Below are 21,289 nucleotides of genomic sequence, written 5' to 3' on the forward strand. Positions count from 1 at the left end.
AGCCCCAGGGCTGCTTGAAGGGGCGGAGCCGTCCCCTCAGATATAAGTCTCGGAGCCAGCCGCTGCGGCTCCTCAGACCTCCGAAAGGCCATGGTCGGCCCGTGGATGCCCCAACTCCTGTCCTGGACGGTGATCCTGGCGCTCTTTTTCCTTCCCCAGGTCAGAGCGGACTGGAAAGGGGAGGATGGGAGGGGGTGAGAGCCGGAGGTCCTGGGAAGGGGGCGCGGGCGGACCGGACGCCTGGGTACCCTAGGCGGTCACCCTGTGCCCCTTGCGCTCCAGGCACGGCCGGCCGGCGTCTTCGAGCTTCAGATCCAGTCTTTCCGGCCAGAACCAGGCCCGGGGGCCTCCAGGTCCCCCTGCAGCCCCCGGGGCCGCTGCCGCCTCTTCTTCAGAGTCTGCCTGAAGCCAGGGGTCTCCGAGGAGGCCGTGGAGTCCCCGTGCGCCCTGGGCGCGGCGCTGAGCGCTCGTGGGCCTGTCTACACTGAGCAGTCCCGGGCTCCCGCGCCTGACCTGCCGCTGCCCGGTGGCCTCATGCGCGTGCCCTTCCGGGACGCCTGGCCGGTGAGACACGCCCCGGGGAACCCCCGTGCCGGGGTCCTTACGCAAACCTTGACCCCTTTCTGTCCTGCATCTTCCAAGGCCCCAACCCTGTCTCCCTCCCATTCCAAATTCCCAGTAACTCTACCACCTGGACATTCCCTTTCTCAGACCCATAAACCCTACCCACTGGAGACCCCAGCTTTCCTGACTCCAACTTGCCCTCTAGGTATCCAAAATATTATGATCCCAGCCCTGTATGCTTGGGACCCCAAATACCTGGAGCCCCCCAACTCACCCTCTGGAAATCATAAATTCATAGAGCCCTGCCTCTGTCCCTTGGGCATCCCTAAATACTGGGATTCCTGTCTTTATCTCCAAGTCTCCTTGCACCTAAGGAACCTCTCACAGCCTGTCTTGGAAACCCCCAATCTCCTCTCAACTTATCCCTTCTTAGATCCTCCAATTGGGGCCTGTATTCATGACTCTTTCACCTCGAAAATCCTCCCTCCCATCCCACAGCCCCAAAAGCACAGAGGAGAACAAACCTGTATTTGAATTCTAGACCCTTGTCCTTTTGGGCAAGTGACTTTTCCTTTTCTAGCTCATCAGTGTACCTCACAAGGGTCCCTTTTGAGGGATTCAACCAGGTCATCTTGAGTATAGTCCTTATCACTTATCAAACGCTCAATAAAGAAAGCCAAAACTGTCATTCCTTCCCCTCTGGAAACTGTCCCTTGTCTGCCTGGTGCCTGGAATGGTCATCACTCCTAAACCCTGGCCTTCATCGAGTACTCGCCCTGACCACTGTTTTTCATTCTTTCCCCTCGCCCTTCCAGGGCACCTTCTCTCTCATCATTGAAACCTGGAGAGAGGAATTAGGAGAGCAGATTGGAGGTGAGTGTCTTCAGTCTTGGGACTGCTGTGTAGACTGTGGGAGTTGGGGCCCAACATGAGGCCCAGGAGAGTGCCATGGGCTGTCTGTAGGGTGGGGCGTTCACAGGGTTGCTGGACCCATGATGCCGTGACAGTTCCTAGAGGGTGCTGCTGGGTACTGACAGCTTCAGGACTCTTGGCATGTCGATACAGAAATGTCCTGGTACTGGATGTAGGGGTCTGTGCACTCAATACCAGGTAAAGCAGAGAAAGTACTTACTGTCTTGGAATTGAAGCCACCAGAGCAGGATCGAGCATCTCACAGTGACAGTCTTGCTCTGTCACCATCTGATTTTGAGAACTGAGTGTACATTACTTTTGGTTCCTGTACACGAAACACTGTGTCCATATAGAGGTCCCAGGGAGCATGGGATGTTGCAGTTTTATCAGAGACTATTGAGCAAAGGTTTCAGGGAAGGATATAGGGTGATCTTATCCTTAATTGAGGGTACGTTGGTGTCACATAAGGCCCACGTGGGGTATCTGTCATCATTTTGATACAGAAAACTGTGACACAATATTGCTGGGAAGAAACTGCCACTCTCCCGGTATTTCCAAGGCCTCAAGCATTGAGGGTAATTTAGGATTTAGTAATTGGGCTCTCTGTCACCACTGTGATATAGGAAGATCCCGAGGCACAATTTGGGGGCATTATGACCGCACTCCAAAAGGCCCGCTATTGTCCCTTGGCCATATAGAGATATCAAATGTCACAGAGTATTAGAGGTCTCAGCACTAACATACAAAGACTGTGGATCAAAACATTGGGGTATTTTGGCTTCTACGGAAGAACTGTGATCATCGTGATGGTCCCTGGGTACTCGATGGGATCGCGACATCAAAGGTCCCAGGGAGCATTAGCGAGTTCACCGCCCTCCTGAGGGGTAACTGCCATTCTCGGGGCTGAAAATGGGCGTTTTGCCCTCGCTCAGAGGGACCAGGAAGAGCGCGAGCGGGCGCGAGACTGAGCGCGGCCGCGACCCGACCCGGCGCGTTCCGGCCTCGCTCCCTTCTCCCCGCAGGGCCGGCCTGGAGCCTGCTGGCGCGCGTGGCCGGCCGGCGCCGCCTGGCGGCCGGGGGCCCTTGGGCTCGCGACGTGCAGCGCGCAGGCGCCTGGGAGCTGCGCTTCTCCTACCGAGCGCGCTGCGAGCCGCCCGCCGCTGGGGCCGCGTGCGCGCGCCTCTGCCGCTCGCGCAGCGCCCCCTCGCGGTGCGGCCCGGGACTGCGCCCCTGCGGGCCTGGCGAGGACGAGTGCGAGGCGCCGCGTGAGTATCTGCGCTCTGCCTGCAACTCATCCCCGGCCCTTCTTTAGCTCCACTCACCGCCCTCGGGTCCCTTTTGCAACCCGGTTGCCCTCTTTAGGGAACTGGGGAACCCTGCCAGTTACCCCAGAATCCCAGTCCAGGAAACTAGGGAATGCCATTGCCTGCTGCCCATTGTACCCCAGGTCCCACTCTAGTTTCACCCACGGGCCTTAGCTCCCTCCCATGACCCAGCTGCCCGCTTCAGGAAGGCCGAGGACCTTAGACTTCTCTCCAGCCCCGCCTGGGCACTCCAGCCCGCCTCCCTCTTCCTAGCACTCTTGCTGCCCCAGATAGAAACCCCATGCCCATTTCCTATGCTGGTCTCCCCCCTTCCTCCCCTAACCCATACCCACACGCCTTTCCAGATGCTATGGCCACCAGAGCTCTTCTCATTTTGGGGCCCTCCCTGCCCCCACCCAGTAGCTTTGGAAACTCCTCCAAGCGGCCCCACCAAAGGATCCCTCATCCTCCCTCTGCAAATGCAGGCCAGACCCCATTGCTTTCTAAAGTTTGGGATTCCCGGCCTCCATCCTGGAAATCCTCAGACCACTCCCCAAATTTCTGAGCCCCACCAAAGCTCCTAGGGCTCCAAGGCTAATCCGTATCTTCCCAGCCCTGCCCTAATAATCCAAGGCCCCCCATTTCTACTAAAAGGCCAGGGTCCCTCCCCAACCCCCAGCTGCCCCTCCCTCACCCTCCCGTCTCCAAGCTCAGACCTGTGCGCTCCCACTCCAGTCTTCCTCCGTGGGCACACTCTGGAGCCCAGTGGCCTGGGTTCAACTCCTCACCCCTTTACTTTCTCGCTGGGCAAGTCATCCCACCTCTCGGCCTCAGTTTCCCTGTCCGTTACCTGGGGGTTGCAATACCATCTAGCCCAGAAGGTTGTGTGTCACAAGGACAAAAAGGTGATACACAGAAAGCACTTAGAAACAGCTCCGATTTCTGTCCTCCTAACTCGGCCCTCATCGATATTCCTCTCCCTCTGCCTCTCTGTCCCCCATAGCGGCCTGTCGAGCTGGCTGTAGCCCAGAGCACGGCTTCTGTGAGCGGCCTGGTGAATGCCGATGCCTGGAAGGCTGGACTGGGCCCCTCTGCACAGTCCCCGTCTCCACCAGCACCTGTCTCAGCTCTAGGGGCCCATCCTCTGCTGTCACTGGATGCCTCATACCTGGTCCTGGGCCCTGTGATGGGAATCCGTGTGCCAACGGGGGCAGCTGTAGTGTTAGTATCACCCCCTTCTACCTCTTCCTGCTCAGGATTTGACCCTGGGAGTCCCCCCCACCGCCTGCCTGGAGCTCCATGAGACAACAGCTTGGGGAGGGCTGGGGTAGCTATCAGGGGAGGGCTTCCCAGAGGTGTCCAGTCTGCATCTAGGATGAGGTGCTAGGAATGGGATTGGGGCAAGTAGGCCCAATGGGTGGCACCTAAGGGTGTGGTGTGGGAATGATGAGTCCTGTGGGGCCACAAACTGTCTCTCCAGTGAGATAGAGAACAACTCTGGACTCAGAGTAGGGAGTGGTGGGGCCAGGTGGTATGGGGATTTGGGATGGAGACGTATCAGAGAGAGCATCCTGGAGATGGGCCCAGGTCTAGGGTTTCTGAAGTCCAATTTGACTGAGGGGAAATACTGGAGAGGGTGGACCAGGTAAATGGCCTGGGGTAAGCAAAGGTGTGGCTGTGGGAGTGAGCCTGGTGTGTACTGGGATCATGTAGAGCCCAGAGTGGGCCCCCTTGACACTGCCAGCATGGACCAGGGAGACACACTCAGGGTTCAAGTTAGGGGGAGGGCCTGCGAAGGGGAGATCCAGGGAAGGCTCCATGGAGGAGAGGGGCTCAGAGCTAGGAGCTCAAAGTAAGACTGGCTATACAGACAGAATTGGGGATGGCAGACTAGGCAGGCAGCATTTGGTAGGCAAAGAAGCAGTGGTAGGAATGGGCTCTCTCTGGGCCTCCAGAGCCCCCTCCCTGTGGAAGAAACATGGAGTGGAAGGAGGGGTTGTCTTGGGAGGGCTTTCCAGGTGAGGCCTCGCATGCTGGGAGGTGGGACCTGACAAGGAACAGCCCCATCCATGGTCAAGACTAAGGGTGGGGGTGGGATTTTGCTCCAAGGAGACATCAATCTGAAGTCCTCTTGCCCCTGCCCAGGAGACATCCGGGTCCTTCGAATGCACCTGTCCCCGTGGGTTTTACGGGTTGCGTTGTGAGGTGAGCGGAGTGACGTGTGCGGATGGACCCTGTTTCAATGGCGGCTTGTGTGTGGGAGGTGCAGACCCCGACTCTGCCTACATCTGCCACTGTCCGCCTGGTTTCCAAGGCTCCAACTGTGAGAAGAGGGTGGACCGGTGCAGCCTGCAGCCATGCCAGAATGGTGAGGTGGGGAGACCCGAACGTCAGGGAAGGGTGGGGACCTGGGTCCCTGCATGGTCAGTGGGCAAGAGCAGGGTTTGGTTCAGACAGTCCCAGGTGGCAACCCTGGCTTTGCCTTCTTTAGGCCCGTGGCCTGGAGAAGTGCCCCTCTTCCGAGCCTCAGTCTTTACTTTTGTCAAATGGGTGAGGGGATATTTCTATCTCATAAATATTTACTGAGCATCTGCAGTGTGCTAGACTTTGTTCTAGGCACTGGGGATACAGCAGGGAATGAAACCAAAACCCCTGCCCTCATAGAGCTGATGGGGCATACAGACAATAAACAAGATAAGTAAATTATGTGGGAAGTTAGATGGTGATAAAAACCAAGAAGAAAAATAAAGCCAGAAAGGGGATGGGGAGTATGTATGGGCGGAGGGGGAGACAGGTGGACATTTTAGCTAGAATGGTTAGGGGAGACCTTGCTGAAGGTAGTGAGGGAGGGAGCAATGTGGGGATCTGGGGAAAGATTATGTTCTAGGCAGAGGGAACAGAAAGTGTAAAGACCCTGAGCAGGAATGTGCCTGATGTGTTGAGGATCACAGGGAAGCCCCTGTGGCTAGAGCAGTGAGCAAGGGGAGAGTGGTGAGAGATGAGGTCAGGGAGGTGACCAGGACAGATCCTGTGGAATTTCATGGGCTACAAAGGATGATTCTGGTTTTACCCAGAAAAAGATGGAGCCACAGGAGGTGTCTGAGCAGTGGAGAGACCTGATTTGAACTAAGTGTTGAAAGTTTAAATATGAATGTAAAGGGCTTGGTGCATTCTTATTATAACTAATTCTCATCAAAACACTGAGTATTCATTCTGGGCTGAGTGGTACAAGGGACACAGCAGTGACTAGGACAGCTCTGGGTCCTGCCTTCATGGGCGTACCAGCCCAAAGGGGAAGACAGAGTCATCCTCAGCTAGAGCCCAGAGTGGTCAGGGTTGTGCAGGGCTGGGATGAGAGAAAGAGTCCCGGGGGGCTTCCTGGAGGAGGAGACAACAGCTGAGACCTGACGGTTGAGCTTGGGAGGCGAAAGGTGAAAAGAATGGGAGAAAAGAAAGGAGAAGGGGTAAGGCACGGACAAAGGTTGGCCCTTGCGTTAGATGGAGACAGACAGGAAACCAGAGAAAAGGCGAGGGGGCTTACAGAGCTGGGCGGCTAGCGCGGGCGGGCCTGGGGGGACCCTCTCCGGGGCCGCGCCCCTGATGCCCCTCCCCCACAGGCGGGCTCTGCCTGGACCTAGGCCACGCCCTCCGCTGCAGCTGCCGCGCCGGCTTCGCGGGGCCACGCTGCGAGCACGACTTGGACGACTGCGCCGGCCGCGCCTGCGCCAACGGCGGCACGTGCCTGGAGGGCGGTGGCGCGCGCCGCTGCTCCTGCGCGCTCGGCTTCGGCGGCCGCGACTGCCGGGAGCGCGCCGACCCCTGCGCCGCGCGGCCCTGCGCCCACGGCGGCCGCTGCTACGCCCACTTCTCCGGCCTGGTCTGCGCCTGCGCGCCCGGCTACATGGGCGCGCGCTGCGAGTTTCCGGTCCACTCTGACGGCGCGGACGACGACAGCTCAGGCGCATTGCCCGCGGCCCCGCCGGGCCTAAGGCAGGGTGACCCGCAGCGCTTTCTTTTGCCACCGGCGTTGGGGCTGCTGGTGGCCGCGGGTTTGGCCGGCGCTGCGCTCTTGCTGGTCCATGTGCGACGCTGTGGCCCCGGCCCAGATACTGGGTCTCGCTTGCTGGCGGGGACCCCGGAGCCATCCGTCCTTGCGCTCCCCGATGCACTCAACAACATGAGGACGCAGGAGGGCTCCGGGGATCGCCGGAGGTGAGGGGCTGGGCCACAGAGGTATGCCTTGTTCCTCTGGGCTGCTGGCGTCCAGCTGTCAATCTTTGTGCAGTTGGCCTGATTCCTTGATGGGCTTCCTGATACCCCTTCCTGTTATCTCTGCTCCAGCTCCCCCCCCCCCTTTTTTTTAAATTAAGAACTCCACTTTAAAAAAAAATTGGTCAGTGTTGGTAGAATGTTACAAAAGGGCCTGTGGATTGTGAGGGGAGGGGTCTGCCAGCCCTTTTCTGATTGGTCATTTCACAATTCCCCTAGTTGGCTTTGGGTTCCCCTCGGTAGTGGGTGAGGAAAACAAGATCTGAGAATTTAAAGAGCCTTGGTTTTAATTTTTTTTCTCGCAGCCCGTCAGTAGATTGGAATCGCCCTGAAGATGGAGACTCTCCCGAGATTTCCGTCATATCTGCTCCTTCGGTCTATGTTCGGGAGGTAGCTACCCCCTCTGCAAACATTGCCCACGCTGGGTGGAGGCAGCCCCTGCTTTGCCGGTAGCCTTCCTTTACCTTATCTGTAAAATGAGGAGTCGTCTTTGGAAGGTCCTTAACCCACTTTTCAGTTCTGACTCAATATAATTCTTTCTGTAGCCCTCTTGCTGCCCTTTTGAAATGTTTGCTACCTTCCCTTCCGGAGACCTGTTGGCTTCGAGGTTACAGTGGGGAGCTTCAGGCAGACCTTCCCCACTGATTTCCCCTCAGTAGGGAGAGGGAGAGGAGGGGAGGGGCAGCCCTTTCTAATGCCTCCTACACATTTTGTTTCTAGGCCTAACCTGCTCCTCCTCCTTCTCCATCAGCACCTGGAGACAGAGCTTGGATATTTTTGTATTTACTTGATGGTGCCCAACCAATTTCTGCCTCAGACGAAACCTGGAAGGGATGGCTGGAGAATTTTACTGTTGGAAGTACATAATGGTTATTTATATCTTTTTTTTTCTTTCCATCTCCCCAGAGACATCTATAAAGACTCTTATTTTGATCAGCTTTGGCTCATCAGGCTGTGTGCTTTGTATCTGGTGTTAGGACTGCTCCATGTTGTTTTCACTCTGGGGCTAAAGCTAAGGGCAGCCTCTATCTGGCACATTTCTGGGCACTATGGGAAAGGGAATAGTGAACCATGTGCTGAGGCTCCTAACACTTCTGTTCACATTTTATTGGCTGAAGTAAGTCACATGGCTAAGCCTGGTATCCATGGGGCAGTAAGTAAATCCTCTGTGAGGGTGGGACAGTGACTATTTTGAATGGAATAGAGTCTGCCACAGATATATACCCAGGAGAGAGATTGCCTGGTTATAGGGCACAGCTGCCAATTTCACCAAGTATTGACAGATTGCTTCCTCAGTCCAGCTCCCACCATGATGTACAACAAATTCCTGGGGAGACTGCCTTTTCTCTGTGTACACCTTTGTTCTATTTTAAAAGTTTTCCCATGTATATGCATTATTGTTTTGGAAAACTTCAGGAAGGGTTCCCGTGACATCACCAGGTAACAACTTTTTCCAGTAGCAGACTGATTCCATCTGTTGTCCCTAAGGGAGGTACACTAAGATCTGCTCAGATTTAAAACTTTGGATATTGGCAATTTGATATAGCTCAACTGAATACTAATTTACAGGAAATTCAGGGGATACAAGAACATGTTATATAACATTGCAGGGATGAGCAAAATCCAGACTATGGGGTTCTATAGGATACATGGTTGGCTTCTGCAAGAAGTAATTAGCACTCCACTTCCTCCTGTGGGTGAAGAGAGCCTGTGGCTGTGCTGTGCTGAACTAGGAGGGGCTCACAAATGATTGTAGTAAGCTCAGGAGTGGGCTGGGGCTGGCTGCACTGCTCTGCTCTGCTCTGCTCCATGGGGCCTCTCGTCCTCCAGCAGACTGGCCCTGGCTTCTTCCCTTGGCTGAGGCAGGGGTACTAGAGAGAGTGGGTGCCACTGAACATGTTGCTCCCCCCCATCCTATTGGCTAAAGCATCACAAGGCCAGTCCAGGTTCTGGGAGTGGGGAAACCTTCTTTTTTAAAATGTTTTTATTGATTTTAGAGAGAGAGAGGAAGGGAGAGAGATCAGCCAAGAGGTCTGCTTATTCCTTTAATTCAGTCAACAGATACTACAGATTAAATACCTAGACATTCAGGTTCTACTGTATTGAATTTCTGTATCATGAGGAATGACTATCATTAAAGAACAAATGGACATTGAAACAGAAGCCTATTATAAAATACTATTTAAATTGAGATTAAAACCAGCCATCACCACCAGCCCATGATTCCTTCTAAGACCACTCTCAAAGTTCAGAGGCAAGGAATCTTTGCTGCCTTGGACAACCCGCTGAGACCAGAACTCAATTTCAAAGCAAAGCTGGAAGACGTGCCTTCCCATCTTGGATGGGAAGAACCCATCATATTTTTTTGATCAATGTCTGCATACAAACTGAAGGCAAGCAGCTGAGTCCCATGGATTCCTCCGTTGATATACTTTCTGGTCTACAGGATGCCTCACCTTTGGCGGAGTCTTGGCACCATCCCACATCCATTAATCATCACAGCAACAGAGCTGGCTGGATTATCAAATAGGAATGACCGAAGTTCTCTGATTCACCATACGGGAACGGTCCCCTACCCAAGTCAGCAGGCTCTGCTCTATGGCTTTGCCCCGCAGGCTACTACAGGTTTAATCTAAAGTAGAGTAGCAGTTTCTGGCACGAGGAGGACCATCCTAGAGAATCAGCCCACAGGGAAGGAAAAGTTATTCTGGTCCAAATCGCTCACTTTACATGTGAAAGGAAGAAGAGCCCCAGAGGACTAAGGTAGAAGGCATTCCACACGAAGGGGCAGCTTTTAATTTTTTTTCTCTTTTGACCAAGCTTTAAATCTTTCAGGCCAAAACGTATTGTATTTAGCACAATGGCAATAGTACATAAAGTAACCTAAATGATTACTAAAAGGAAAAAAGGTAAAATAAAAAGCCTACAAATGCACAGAAGTCAGACTGCCTGGGTTCAGATCTTGGTTATACCATTTATTCAAGCAAGTCGGTTCACCTCTCTGTGTCTTAATGTCCTTCCTGGTAAAATGAGAACAGAATCTGCTTCAGAGTTGTAATAATCAGTGCAAAGGATTTTTTAAACAGAAGTTGGCAAATAAAATAGGTGCTCAGTAAATGTTAGTTTTCAATATTATCTAGAAGAGGAAAGCCCATTTCACAGAGGGGCAAACTGAAGTCAAGATGGGTAGAGACTTGCTTAGCATCACACAGAAAATTGAGTGTCTTCCATAACCTTCCTTGGATCCAGCTGTAAGATTTAACACAGGAAGGGCTCAGGGATTGGGAAGCACAGTGTATCAAGACTCTTCAGTTTGAAACCCTGCCATGAATCTGAATAAGGTCTGTACCTGACCTCATAATATGGGACCAATGTCAACATCCTGGTTTTACATCCTGTAGTTATGTAAGATGTTATGTATATACGAAAGTTACGCAGGAAGCCTCTGCGCTATTTTTTCCACTTCTTATAAGTGTTAAGCTAAACTAGTTTAAAATAAAAAGACAAATACTTATTGGGCACCTACTGTGCCACGTCTTGTTCTAGGAGCTGAGGATTAAGCAGAGAACAAGACAAAACCCCACCCTGGAGGAGCTCACAGTGTAATTGAGTTCTTCCTCTGCTCTGGGACTCTTGAGTCCCATAGCTTCCCTTTGAATCCTGGCTCTGCCACTTCCTAGCTGTGGGCGTGTGTGTAGCACTTAGCACTATATAAATGTAAAATCTGTTGTTATTTTCTACAGGTTTCTGTTGCCCCCCTTCTTGGGAGCTCTGATTGCCCCAGACTAGTTCTAGTATCTCTTCTGGTATCCCACAGGTCCCTGTGCTTCCCTCACCATGTCTTTGACTCTTCTCTGCTGTGCCTACCCCTCTTCAGTGCTGCCCACACTGGGCTGTCATTGTTTAGTGATGGGTATGTCTCCCGAACTGGACAGGGAGCCTGATCACTGGGACAGGGCTGTTCTAATCACTGCTTTGTCCCCAGAATCACCCAACAGGGGACAGAGCACACGGCAGGAACTCAATATACATATACTGAACACATGTATATTAACGGCAATGGGGGCAACACCGGGGCAATCGCGTGTTCCTTGCCGTGGTGGTAGTTGGGGGATTAAGGGGATGGGAATTATTAGGCGAAATCTAGAGGTCCCGCCTCATCCCTGGTCCTGAGCAATAGAAACTGCGTGGCGAGTGGAACGCCGTGTAACAGTGCCCCTTGTGGCCGCGTCCCATTTTAGAACCCTCGTGCGGGTGAGGCTTTCTTCGCCCACCGAGGGAGGGCGGGCAGGATCCCACCCGGGTTTCCCCGGGGCCCCCGGGGTCCCTATGAACAACCAGGCGCGGGCGTCTGCCCCATTCCCCGCCCGGACCTCCGCCTTCGCCCGGGCTTCGACTCTGGTCAGGCCCTCCATCCCGGTCCGGACTGCTATGCCAGTCCCGGCCTCGGCCCCGGTCCCGGCTTCGGCCCCGGTCCCAGCTTCGGCCCCGGTCCCGACATCGACTCCGGTCCCTGACTCAGCCCCGGCCCAGCCCTCGAATCCGGTCCCGGTTCCGAACTCAGCTCCTTTCCTTGCCTCGGCCTCGGTCCGGACCTCAACTCGGGTCCCAGCCTCGGCCCGGTTGCCGACTCCAGTCCCTACCTCGGCTCCTTTCCTTGCCTCAGCCCGGGTCCGGACCTCGACTCGGGTCCCAGCCTCGGCCCCGGTCCGGTTGCCGACTCCGGTCCCAGCCTCGGCTCCTTTCCTCGCCTCGGCCCCAGTTCGGACCTCGACTCCACTCCCGGCCTCGGCTCCGGTTCTAGCCTCGGCCCCGGTCCGGACCTCAACTCCAGTTCCGGCCTCGGCCCCCGTCCGGTTCCCGACTCCAGTTCCGGCCTCGGCCCGGGTCCGGACCTCAACTCCAGTTCCGGCCTCGGCCCCCGTCCGGTTCCCGGCTCCAATTCCGGCCTCGGCCCCCGTCCGGTTCCCGGCTCCAGTTCCGGCCTCAACTCCAGTTCCGGCCTCGGCCTCCGCCCGGTTCTCGACTCCAGTTCCGGCCTCAACTCCAGTTCCGGCCTCGGCCCCCGTCCAGTTCCCGACTCCAGTCCCAGCTTCGGCTCCGGTCCGGACCTCAACTCCAGTTCCGGCCTCGGCCCCCGTCCGGTTCCCGACTCCAGTCCCGGCGTCGACTGCGGTCCGAACCCCGACTCCGGTCCGAACGCCAACTCCGATCCGGACCTTGCTTCCAGGCCCGGCCGTGACCCCGGTCCAGACCCCGACACCAGTCCGGGCCCCGAATCCGGTGCTGACCTCAGCCCCACCCCCGTCGGTCCTGGCCGCGGTCCCCGACGTGGAGTCCTCCTCGAGCTCGGCGCTACCTCTGGATCCGGCCTCAGAACCTGCTCCAGAGCCCGCTTTGCTGCTCGATAAGGATCCTGCGCCGACGCGTGGTGGGGAGCACGGCCCATCAGTCACCAGTGGACCCGGGCCCACCGAAGAGCCCCTCCCTGCGCTCACTCCGTTTGCCACTGATTTACTGGAGCTCACACTTGAGTCCACCCCGACGGCAGATCCAGCGGCCACCAACTTGACAGATTCCACGGCTGGGCCCATCCTGGGGGCCTCCCCGTTGGCCACCTTTTTACCTCCTGCTGCCAACACAGTCGCCTCCAGCAGCGAGTACTTTCAAGTGGACAAAAAAATCGTGATTCGAGTGATCTATTGGTGAGGGGCTGCCCCCACCCACACTTGCTTTCCTCCCCATGGGGAAAGGGTGGGAAGGGTAAGTGCTGGGGCTTTGGGGATTTGAAGGTAGGGTGAGAGGAGGGAGTCCCAATTCCCAGGTGGGAAACTTGACACCTCCTATCATCTCTTTGGGGCTAGAGAGCACTAGGTTCAAATTCCTGCTCTGCCCTCAGAGGTGAATCCTGGCTCCAAGCTTCACACATTGGCTCAAATCCCTCCCTCCCTCCCTCCCTCCCTGCCCACCATGGGCCAGGCCTGAGCTGGGGATGGAGTGCTGAGCACAGCCACCTGCTTTCTTCCCCAGGGAGGCTGGAGAAGGCAGACCCAAAGATAGAGTGCCCTGAGGGAGGACAAGGGGTGGAGAACTTCAGATTGTGTGGTTAGGGGCCGCCTTTCTTGGGAGGTGGCACTTGAGATGCATCTTCTCGGTGATGAGAAGGAGGCTGCCAAGTGAAGAGCTGGGGGCCAGGGTGACCAAAGTAGCAAGGCATTGGGGGGGGGTGGGGAAGGGAGCAGCAAGTGCAAAGCCAAAGGAGGCTGGCCCAGGTCTGGAGTGTCCCTTGTGTCAAGGACAACAGTAAATGCAATGACCTTCCTTGACCTTCCTGAGACCCAGGACTGGATACCTCCATGGGAGATGTTTTATCTTCCCTTCAATCCCCATGCCTGTCTTCTGCTCTAGAAAGTTCTGCCCCTTTATAGCCCCCACTTTCTCTCTTTTCTGTCTCTGCCTGGGGCTGTCTCTCTCCCCAATTTGCTGTTTCTTCTTTTCCTGTGTTGTATATGTGTCTTTCTCTTTCTCCCGTTTCCTCATCTCCCTCTCTTTCTTTTTCTGCCCATTTCCTTCTTTCTATCTCTTTCTCTGATTCCATGGATTCATTATTTCATTCATTTAAAACTATTTACTAAGCACCTCCCATGTGCCAGACCCATCAGCTATACACAATGAATAAAACAGATTCTTGTCCTTGCAGTGCTGACATTTTGGTATGGAATAAGTATAACACACAGTAAATTAGTATCTTAGAAGGTGATCAGTGCTGTAAACAACAGGTATCTTGCAGGGGGTCGTCACAGTTTTAACTGGGGGTGGTCAGGAAGGCATCACCGAGAAGGTGACATTAGCAAAGACCTGAAGGAGGGGAGAGAAAGAGCCGTGTAGATACCAGAGAAACTGCATTCTGCAGAGGGAACAGCTAGTGCAAAGGCTCTGAGCAAGGCACGCCTGGATGTTGGAAGGCAGGCTAGGGGGTCCCTGTGGCTGTAGCAGAGTGGGCCAGGGGGAGAGTGGGAGGAGATGGGTGAGAGAGGCATAGGAGCAGATCCTGTGGGGGCTTGTGGACCATGGGAGGGCTGTGGTTTTCTGCCCTGAAGGAGATGGCTCTATAGGAGAGTTCTGACTGGGGAAGGATGTGATCTGACTCAAGTGTTCACAGGGTCCCTCTGGGCTTGGGCGGGACACTGATGCGGTATCTTCTGTCTCTCTCTGCCTCCTCCTTTTGCCCTTGGCCTCCAGTGGCCTCTGAAGCTATAACCTCCGGGTGAGTAGTTTTTGGCTTTGGGCTTGGGGAGAGCGTGGGACATGAAGTCTGGAAGGAGTTCCTATTTCCCATCCCTGAAAGACCTGTGACCCCGTGACCGCGTGATTTCATCTCCTCCCTGCAGTACATTCTACTGAGAAAGAGTCTGGAGAAACAATTTCCAAATTGTCTACTCTTTGTGAGTGTGTTGGTGACTGGGGGAGTGGGCGTAGTCAGGGCTCTGAAAGCCCCAGGGGCTTGGAGAGGAGCAGTTAGCCTTCCCCCACCCCCAAAATTCCCTCCACAGCCAACATTTGCTCCCCAGGAGGACAACATAGCCACACAGGCTACCGGGGAGTTTGAAGTGTTTGTGAATGGGAAACTGGTTCATTCGAAGAAGGTGATTCTGAGTAAGGGTCCCAGACAGGGCAGGAGGGTGGTGCTGGGGTCCTGGATTGTGGGAGACACATATGTCTGTGCTCTTTCCCCTCTGTTCAGAAAGGTGATGGCTTTGTGGATGAGGCCGGAATGCAGAAAATTGTGAACATTATCAGTGAGATCAGGAAAAGTGAGCAGGCACCTGGAGAGCTGGAGGTGAGCTGGGGGAGGTAAGGTGGGAGGGAGGGGTGGAGGCTGGGCTGTGGGTGAGTAGGTGAGCAAGGGGCAGGGCAAAAACACCCCAGCCCCAATCCTAGCTCAGCCAGTCCTCACTGTTATAATCAGGACAAGTCATCTACATCCTTCCTAAGCCTGTTTTTTCATCTGTAAAAATGGGGCTGTTGAGATGATTCTGTGAGATGCCTCATATAAGATAATAAATAATGCACAGCTCGGAGTAGCGCTCAGTGTATGTCAGTTATAAATTTATTTTCAAAAGATATATATGTGTGTGTGTATATTTTTTAACTTGTAAAGTTGAGCTATCCAATAATAGCATGTGGCTTTCCAATTTAAAATTAAGTTAATTAAGCCTGGCCGGTGTGGCTCAGTGGTTAAGCGTAGACCCATGAACCAGGAGGTCTTGGTTTGATTCCCGGTCAGGGCACATACCCGGGTTGCGGGCTCTGTCCCCAGTCTGGGACGTGCAGGAGGCAACCGATCAATGACTGTCTCATCACTGATGTTTCTGTCTCTCTCCCTCTCCCTTCCTTCCTCTCTCTGAAATCAATTTTTAAAAAATCAAGTTAATTAAAATTAAATACATTAAAACTCAGTTATGAGTCACACAAGCCACATTTCAAGTGCTGTATAGCCACATGTGGCTGTGGTATTAGCACAGGTGCACGACATGGAATCCAGCATTGCAGAAAGTTCTGTTGCTAACGTTGTTTGAAGGCATTGAGACACGTGCATAATTTATTTGCCACTGGTACTGAATTTTGAAGCCACATTTGCAAGCTGCTACTGATACTTAAAATTTTCTTTTATTACTTAAGCCGCTACTGATTTAATACTTCGTCTATTGTATATTTATTTATTTTTTTACATTTGTTTCCAACTTTCTGGAGGTGTAAGTGGTATATAAAGAACAGTGCATGTTTAAAGCCTACACATGGGTGAGTTTTGATGTATGAACGCTTCTGTGAAACCATCACCAAAGGGAAGATAATGAACATATCCACCCCCCCACCCCCCATTTCTTCAGACACTTTTGTAATTTCTCCCAGCCTCTCTCCCATCCCAGGACACCACCCATCTGCTTTCTGTCACCGTAAATTAGTTTGCATTTTCTCAAATTTTATACAAATGGCAGCTACAATTTTTAAAAACATTTTTGGTGGAAACTTTTAGACATACACCTTAGTTGAGAGATCAGTATAATAAACTCCATGTACCCATCCCCCAGGTCAACTGTCACCAACTTTCTCTTGTCTCATTTCATCTCTTTTCCTCCCCACTTTTTAACTGTGGCACTGTAGTATTTGCCGCTCCACTCCATTCATTGGTTGGTTCTTGTATGCGCCCCGCCTGGGGACTGGGCCAGCAACCTTGGCAGGAGGATGCGCTAAGTAGCAGAGCTGCCTGGCTAGGGCTGCGCTGGAGTATTTCAAAGTATATTCCAGGGCTCCGGCTCCGGCGTGGCGACAGTGGATAAGTGGTGAGAAGGAAAATGAAGAAGGGAAGGGGCATGGGCGGTGCTGGAAGGGTTTGCAGCTCTAAATTGAGGGGTCAGGTAAGACCTCAGTGGGAAGGGGATATGTCAGCACTTGAAAGAAGGGATCGAACCACTGTGGGTAGAAAATATTCCAGGCAGAGGGAGCAGCATGTGCAAAGGTCCTGAGATAGGATCGTGTCCAAAAAATAGCAAGGAGACACGAGTGAGCATCATAATCCGAGGAAAGCTTTAGAATGGTGCCTGACACACAGTGAGCCTGATAGAAACGATATTATTTTTATACAGTTGCTGTCATTGTTATTAAAAAAATTTTTCTCTCTTCTTTCCCCATCCCAGGAGCCTCAGCATGATGACGAGAAGGGCTGAAATGTTGCCGTCAGGGTCAGGTCCTTTTTCGATGGTGGCTGGGGCTGGGGTGGGGTCTGGTGGGATGAAGGGGAAAATACAGTCTGGATCCCTGCCTCCCCGTGTTCTGTTCTTACTGTCTTTGGTCACCACACTCTGTTCTGAGGTCTGTGGAAGCCGCCTGCTGCGGTGCTCACAGCATCTCCAGTGGTTGGGGAGAGAAGGGCAGGGTGAACATAAGGCCAGACCTGTTGCTCCCCAGGTTTGCTGCAGAACTGCAGGACCCCAGGAACCCTTTACCCTCACTCTCCTTCCAGACACACCTGCCCTTTGTGGGTTCATGGACTCCTACCAAAATTCACAGCCTAGCCCTCCTGTATTCTTTACCAGGAAGCTTCCCAAGTCCACTTAGTGACCCTTCTCTTCCCTGATGTCCTGTGAGCTTGGACCCCATTCTCTCTCCCTGGGCTGCGACAGGCCAGCTCTGCCACTGGCCACTGTGCTGTCTGCAGGCAGGAACCACTCCGATAAATGCTGGATAGAATTTGCCACAGAAATCTGTATGCAGAGGGCACTCTGTGGGCAAGGGCTGGTGTCAGGAAACTATGTGGGGAAAGAGGCGCAGTGGAGGGCGAGTGCAGGAAGGCCCCCTGGGGTGTCTGGTTGGCATCTTCCCGTCTAGGCAAATCATCATCCCCACCCTGGGAGGTGGCCATGGGGAAGCTCCAGGAGCTTCTAGGGACTCATGAATTCCCATTTTTTCCCAATGGCTAATGATTCATTACTGTAAGCACTATGTTTAAACATCCCCCTGTGTTTCTCTGAGCAGGTGTGGCCCACCACTCCTGAGAGCTGGGCAGTACTCCCTGGTGTGTGTCCCCCTTGGTTACTCTCTCCAGGGGGGTGGACACCAGGCTGTCTCCAGCTCTGGCCACCACTGTAAATAATGCTGCAGTGGACATCCTCATGCACCTCCAGCCAGCCAAAGAAAGAAAAACAGCTTCAAGACAAAGGATCCATGGTGCGTTCTCCCTCTTGGGAGCACGCCCACACCTTTCCCTTCCCCCACTTCTACCTCCACAGACATGTATCTCCTAAACTCTAGGGGACTCCACGGGACTTGCAACCAGGGGAACAGTGGGCAGCGGCAGCTCCACCTGGGCTAATCCCCTGGACCTGTCTCCAAGGTCCCCTTTTCCCTGACTTTCTCTCTCCTGTTGCTTCTCCTACCTTAAGCCCTTCCTTTATTTCACCGTTCCCAGCTTTAATAAACATACTCTCAAAAAACGCTTGGACTCGTTTTATGAAATCTTTCCTACATGAAGTCAAGAAGCCATACACGACCAGCGGGCCCTAGGCAGACCCTTCTCAGCGGGCCCAGACCCCCTGACGACTGGTAACAAGCGGGCAGTGGGAATCCTTGAACTTGTAGCCACTTGGTCAGAAGTGAGAGTGGCCTGGGGGACCCCTGAACTTGCAGCTAGTGCCTGGAGTGAGGGCAGTCTTGTGGGGGACTCTGTTCATAACCTGTGAAGTTTGGGCTAACTCGGGAGTTGGTGTCAGAAGTCACTGTACATGCCAGCATGCCTCTTAAATTGTTCAAGCAAGGGGAAATCTGAAAATGCTCTGAGAGGTAAGAAGAGGCCTTGGTTTTGCTCCTGAGATAAAGGGGAAGAGGAGAAGGGGGGAGAAAGGGTTGAGATACAGAGAAGGTGAAAGCTGACCAGATGGGAAGGCTGTGTCCTCCATGAGATCACCCCAGCCCTGCGACGCCCTCCAGTCTTGACCTTCACTCAAGTCTACCAAAGTGAGGGGTTTGTAGTGTGAGTGGGTTTTATGGGAAGGAACCTCCTTTTGAGCCCTGGACACTGGTTATTGTTAATCTCCTGTGCAGCTTCTCAATCACACCAACTCTCACAAAGTCACACCAAGAAACACAGCCTCGCTCACCCAAAGTCACTTTGTCACACACACTGAGAGCAATTTGTATGCAGTGGCATGGTATAATGCAGAATATACATGGACTTTGTACCTAGCTCCTGGGACAGAGCTTCAGATACTGAGTTGTCCCAGGGATGGGAGTCTTTGTTATGCTACTGAAGGGACTCATAGTGGGCACCTAGATAGCTGCAGGATTGGGCTGGTCACCAGAAAGACCAGCCACAGGACTAGAAGGTTGGGACTTGGGGCCAGCCCAACCTAGGGCTGTGAAGAGGGGCTGGGGAGTGAGTTTAATTACTTGGCCAAGGAGTTACTCAGTCATACCTGTGTAACGAAACTCCACGTAGAAATTCTGGTTGGGGACACTCGGGAGCGTCCTGGTTGGCAAGTACACAGCTGTGCGGGGAAGGTGGCGCACCTGCCCCCGCGGCAGAGGGCGGACAAGGCCTGTCCCCGGGCCCTTCCTGACTTGCCCCGCACGGCCCTTCATTGGGCTGCTGCTGAGTCGTATCCTGTATAGTAACGCTGTTAGCATAGCCCTTGCAGTTCTGTGGGCTGTTCTAGCGACTTGTCAAACCCGAGGGGTTGTGGGGAGCCCCCCGGATTCAGAGCCGGTCAGTGGGAAAGGCCCCGAGGCTTGTGGCTGGCATCTGAGGCAAGCCCGGTCCCGGGGACCCAGCCCGTCGGCCCGTGGAGTCTGATGCTAACTCCAGGGTAGGGTCAGAATTAAATCGAAGCCTGTCACTTGGGGGTAGGGAGGGAGCAGGGGGGAAGCTAACCCCTGCCCGGCCGCCGTGGCTCGGCGCTGAGCACTGACCTAGGGTCCAGGAGCTGGCGGTTCCATTCCCGTCGGGGTACGTGCCCGGTTGCGGGCTCGATCCCCAGCGGGGGGAGCAGGAGGCAGCGGATCAATGACTCTCTCATCATTGCTGTTCCTCTCTCCCCCCTCCCTTCCTCTCTGAAATCAATTAAAAAAAAGCTAACCCCTTAAGGGAGCTGGTAACAGTAACTCAGCACAGCTGAGAATCTCGCACAGCTGAGGACCTTCAGAGGCGAAGTGACAGCCCGGGCTCCGCGCAGAGCAGTGCAGCAAACTTCGTGGGAAAGGTGGGGGCATTCATGGAAAAGGAGGGGACTTGTGCCGAAGAGATGAAGCTACACGATGGCAAAGATGCTGACTGGGAAACTTTTTACCACTTACTTTGTTTCATTTTTAAAAATATGATTTTATTGATTTCAGAGAGGAAGGGAGAGGGGGAGGGAGAGAGAAACATCAATGATGAGAGTCATGGATCGGCTGCCTCCTGCACGGCCCGACTGGGGATGGGGCCCGCAACCCGGGCCTGTGCCCTGACGGGGAGCCGCACGCTGACCTCCTGGTTCACTGGTCAACACTCGACCACTGAGCCACGCCGGCCGGAGCCTGTGGCAGTTCTTAATTGGGAGGGAATCTCGGCTGCGGAGGTCCCCTTGGAGGAGCAAGGGGTCCCCGCCCCACACCAGTCACCTCAGCCCAGGGCTCCAGGGCCAGGAAGAGAAGCCCCCACAACTTCTGGCTGTGAAACCAGGGGGACTGTGGCTGAGGGACTGAGGCTGCGGGAGCCCAGCCGCTCCTCTTAAAGGGCCCGCGCACCTACTTCCTCGGATTCGTTCCCTCAGCGCTCCAGAGCCCTGCAGCAGCTTGAAAGGAACCTGGGGTGTATGGGGAGCAACTAAATTGTCTGGCATCCGGGCAAGAGCTGGGGGGACAGCTTTCTCCCGGACAGGAGTGCTGCCAGAGGCCTTTGTTCCTTTGCTGAGCCCTCCCCGAAAAGAGCAGACAGGTGGGGAGCATATCTGAGCCTCCATCTGCCTGGCTCACTCTGTTCGCCCCACCCTAATGGTTCCCCGAGACCCCCCAGCACACCCACTTGCGGGCTCACCCAAGCTGTTTCCAGTGGCTTTTCCACACAACTGGCCCCTCTTGCCTCAAGCTTCGGACTTTCCTAAAATCTCTCCAGTGAGCGGCACCTGGCCTCTGCGTACCCCCGACCCCTCACTAAGTGGCCCCAGGCCCCTCACTAGCAGCAGCCACGTTGGTTCTCAGCTCGGCCTCCCCTGGGCACCTCTAAGCCCAACACAAGCAGCAGCCATCTGCAGCTTGCTCTGCAGCTCGTGCTGGGGGCCCAGGAGGGGCCCAGGCAGTGACTGACTTTGCACCTCCCAGGAGGCCCCAGAGCCACTGCACCCGGAGGACGGCTTCGGACCAGGCCAGGTTGCAACCCTACCACCTCCACAAGTGACACACTCCAGGGGCAGACCCGGTGAGCACCAAAGCCCCACGGAAGCTAGTCCTGCTCCGTAGGGTCAGCTCCTCTGATTCCTCACTCTCCCCCCCCAGGACCCTTACCCCCCCTTGGCGTTGCCCACTTAATCTTTTTTTCTCTTTTTTCCCTCTGAAGCAAGAAACAAATCTTGTTAAGTTTTCGGGAGTTTTAATGACCAGTGTGGGGGAAGGGTGGGGACCCATGCTGTCAGTGAGCTCTGGGAATCAGGTGGCCACTTAGGTGGAGGGAATCTCCTTGACAATGGGGAGTCTGGTCACGTCCCTCT

The 21,289-nt window shown here is 54.4% G+C and overlaps 2 protein-coding genes across 2 annotated transcripts; both read left to right on the forward strand.

Moving 5' to 3' along the window:
• Positions 1-78: 78 nt before the first annotated feature.
• On the forward strand, positions 79-7,715 carry DLL3 (delta like canonical Notch ligand 3). Its single transcript, XM_087826696.1, is given in 9 exon segments — positions 79-159; positions 283-564; positions 1,380-1,437; positions 2,499-2,741; positions 3,784-4,001; positions 4,926-5,148; positions 6,398-6,992; positions 7,355-7,449; positions 7,452-7,715. Coding segments are annotated over 9 exon segments (1,914 nt in total). The 5' UTR covers positions 79-90; the 3' UTR covers positions 7,583-7,715.
• A 3,663-nt stretch (positions 7,716-11,378) lies between these two features.
• SELENOV (selenoprotein V) lies at positions 11,379-18,023 on the forward strand. Its single transcript, XM_016209138.2, has 7 exons — positions 11,379-12,754; positions 14,292-14,316; positions 14,441-14,494; positions 14,621-14,695; positions 14,794-14,889; positions 16,748-16,792; positions 17,586-18,023. The coding sequence occupies exons 1-6, from the start codon at positions 11,379-11,381 to the stop codon at positions 16,775-16,777; spliced, it is 1,656 nt and encodes a 551-aa protein (XP_016064624.2). The 3' UTR covers positions 16,778-16,792; positions 17,586-18,023.
• The last annotated feature ends 3,266 nt before the right edge of the window (positions 18,024-21,289 follow it).

This window comes from Miniopterus natalensis, chromosome 18, assembly GCF_054644295.1.
Source record: "Miniopterus natalensis isolate mMinNat1 chromosome 18, mMinNat1.hap1, whole genome shotgun sequence".
Classification (NCBI taxonomy): Eukaryota; Metazoa; Chordata; class Mammalia; order Chiroptera; family Miniopteridae; genus Miniopterus; species Miniopterus natalensis.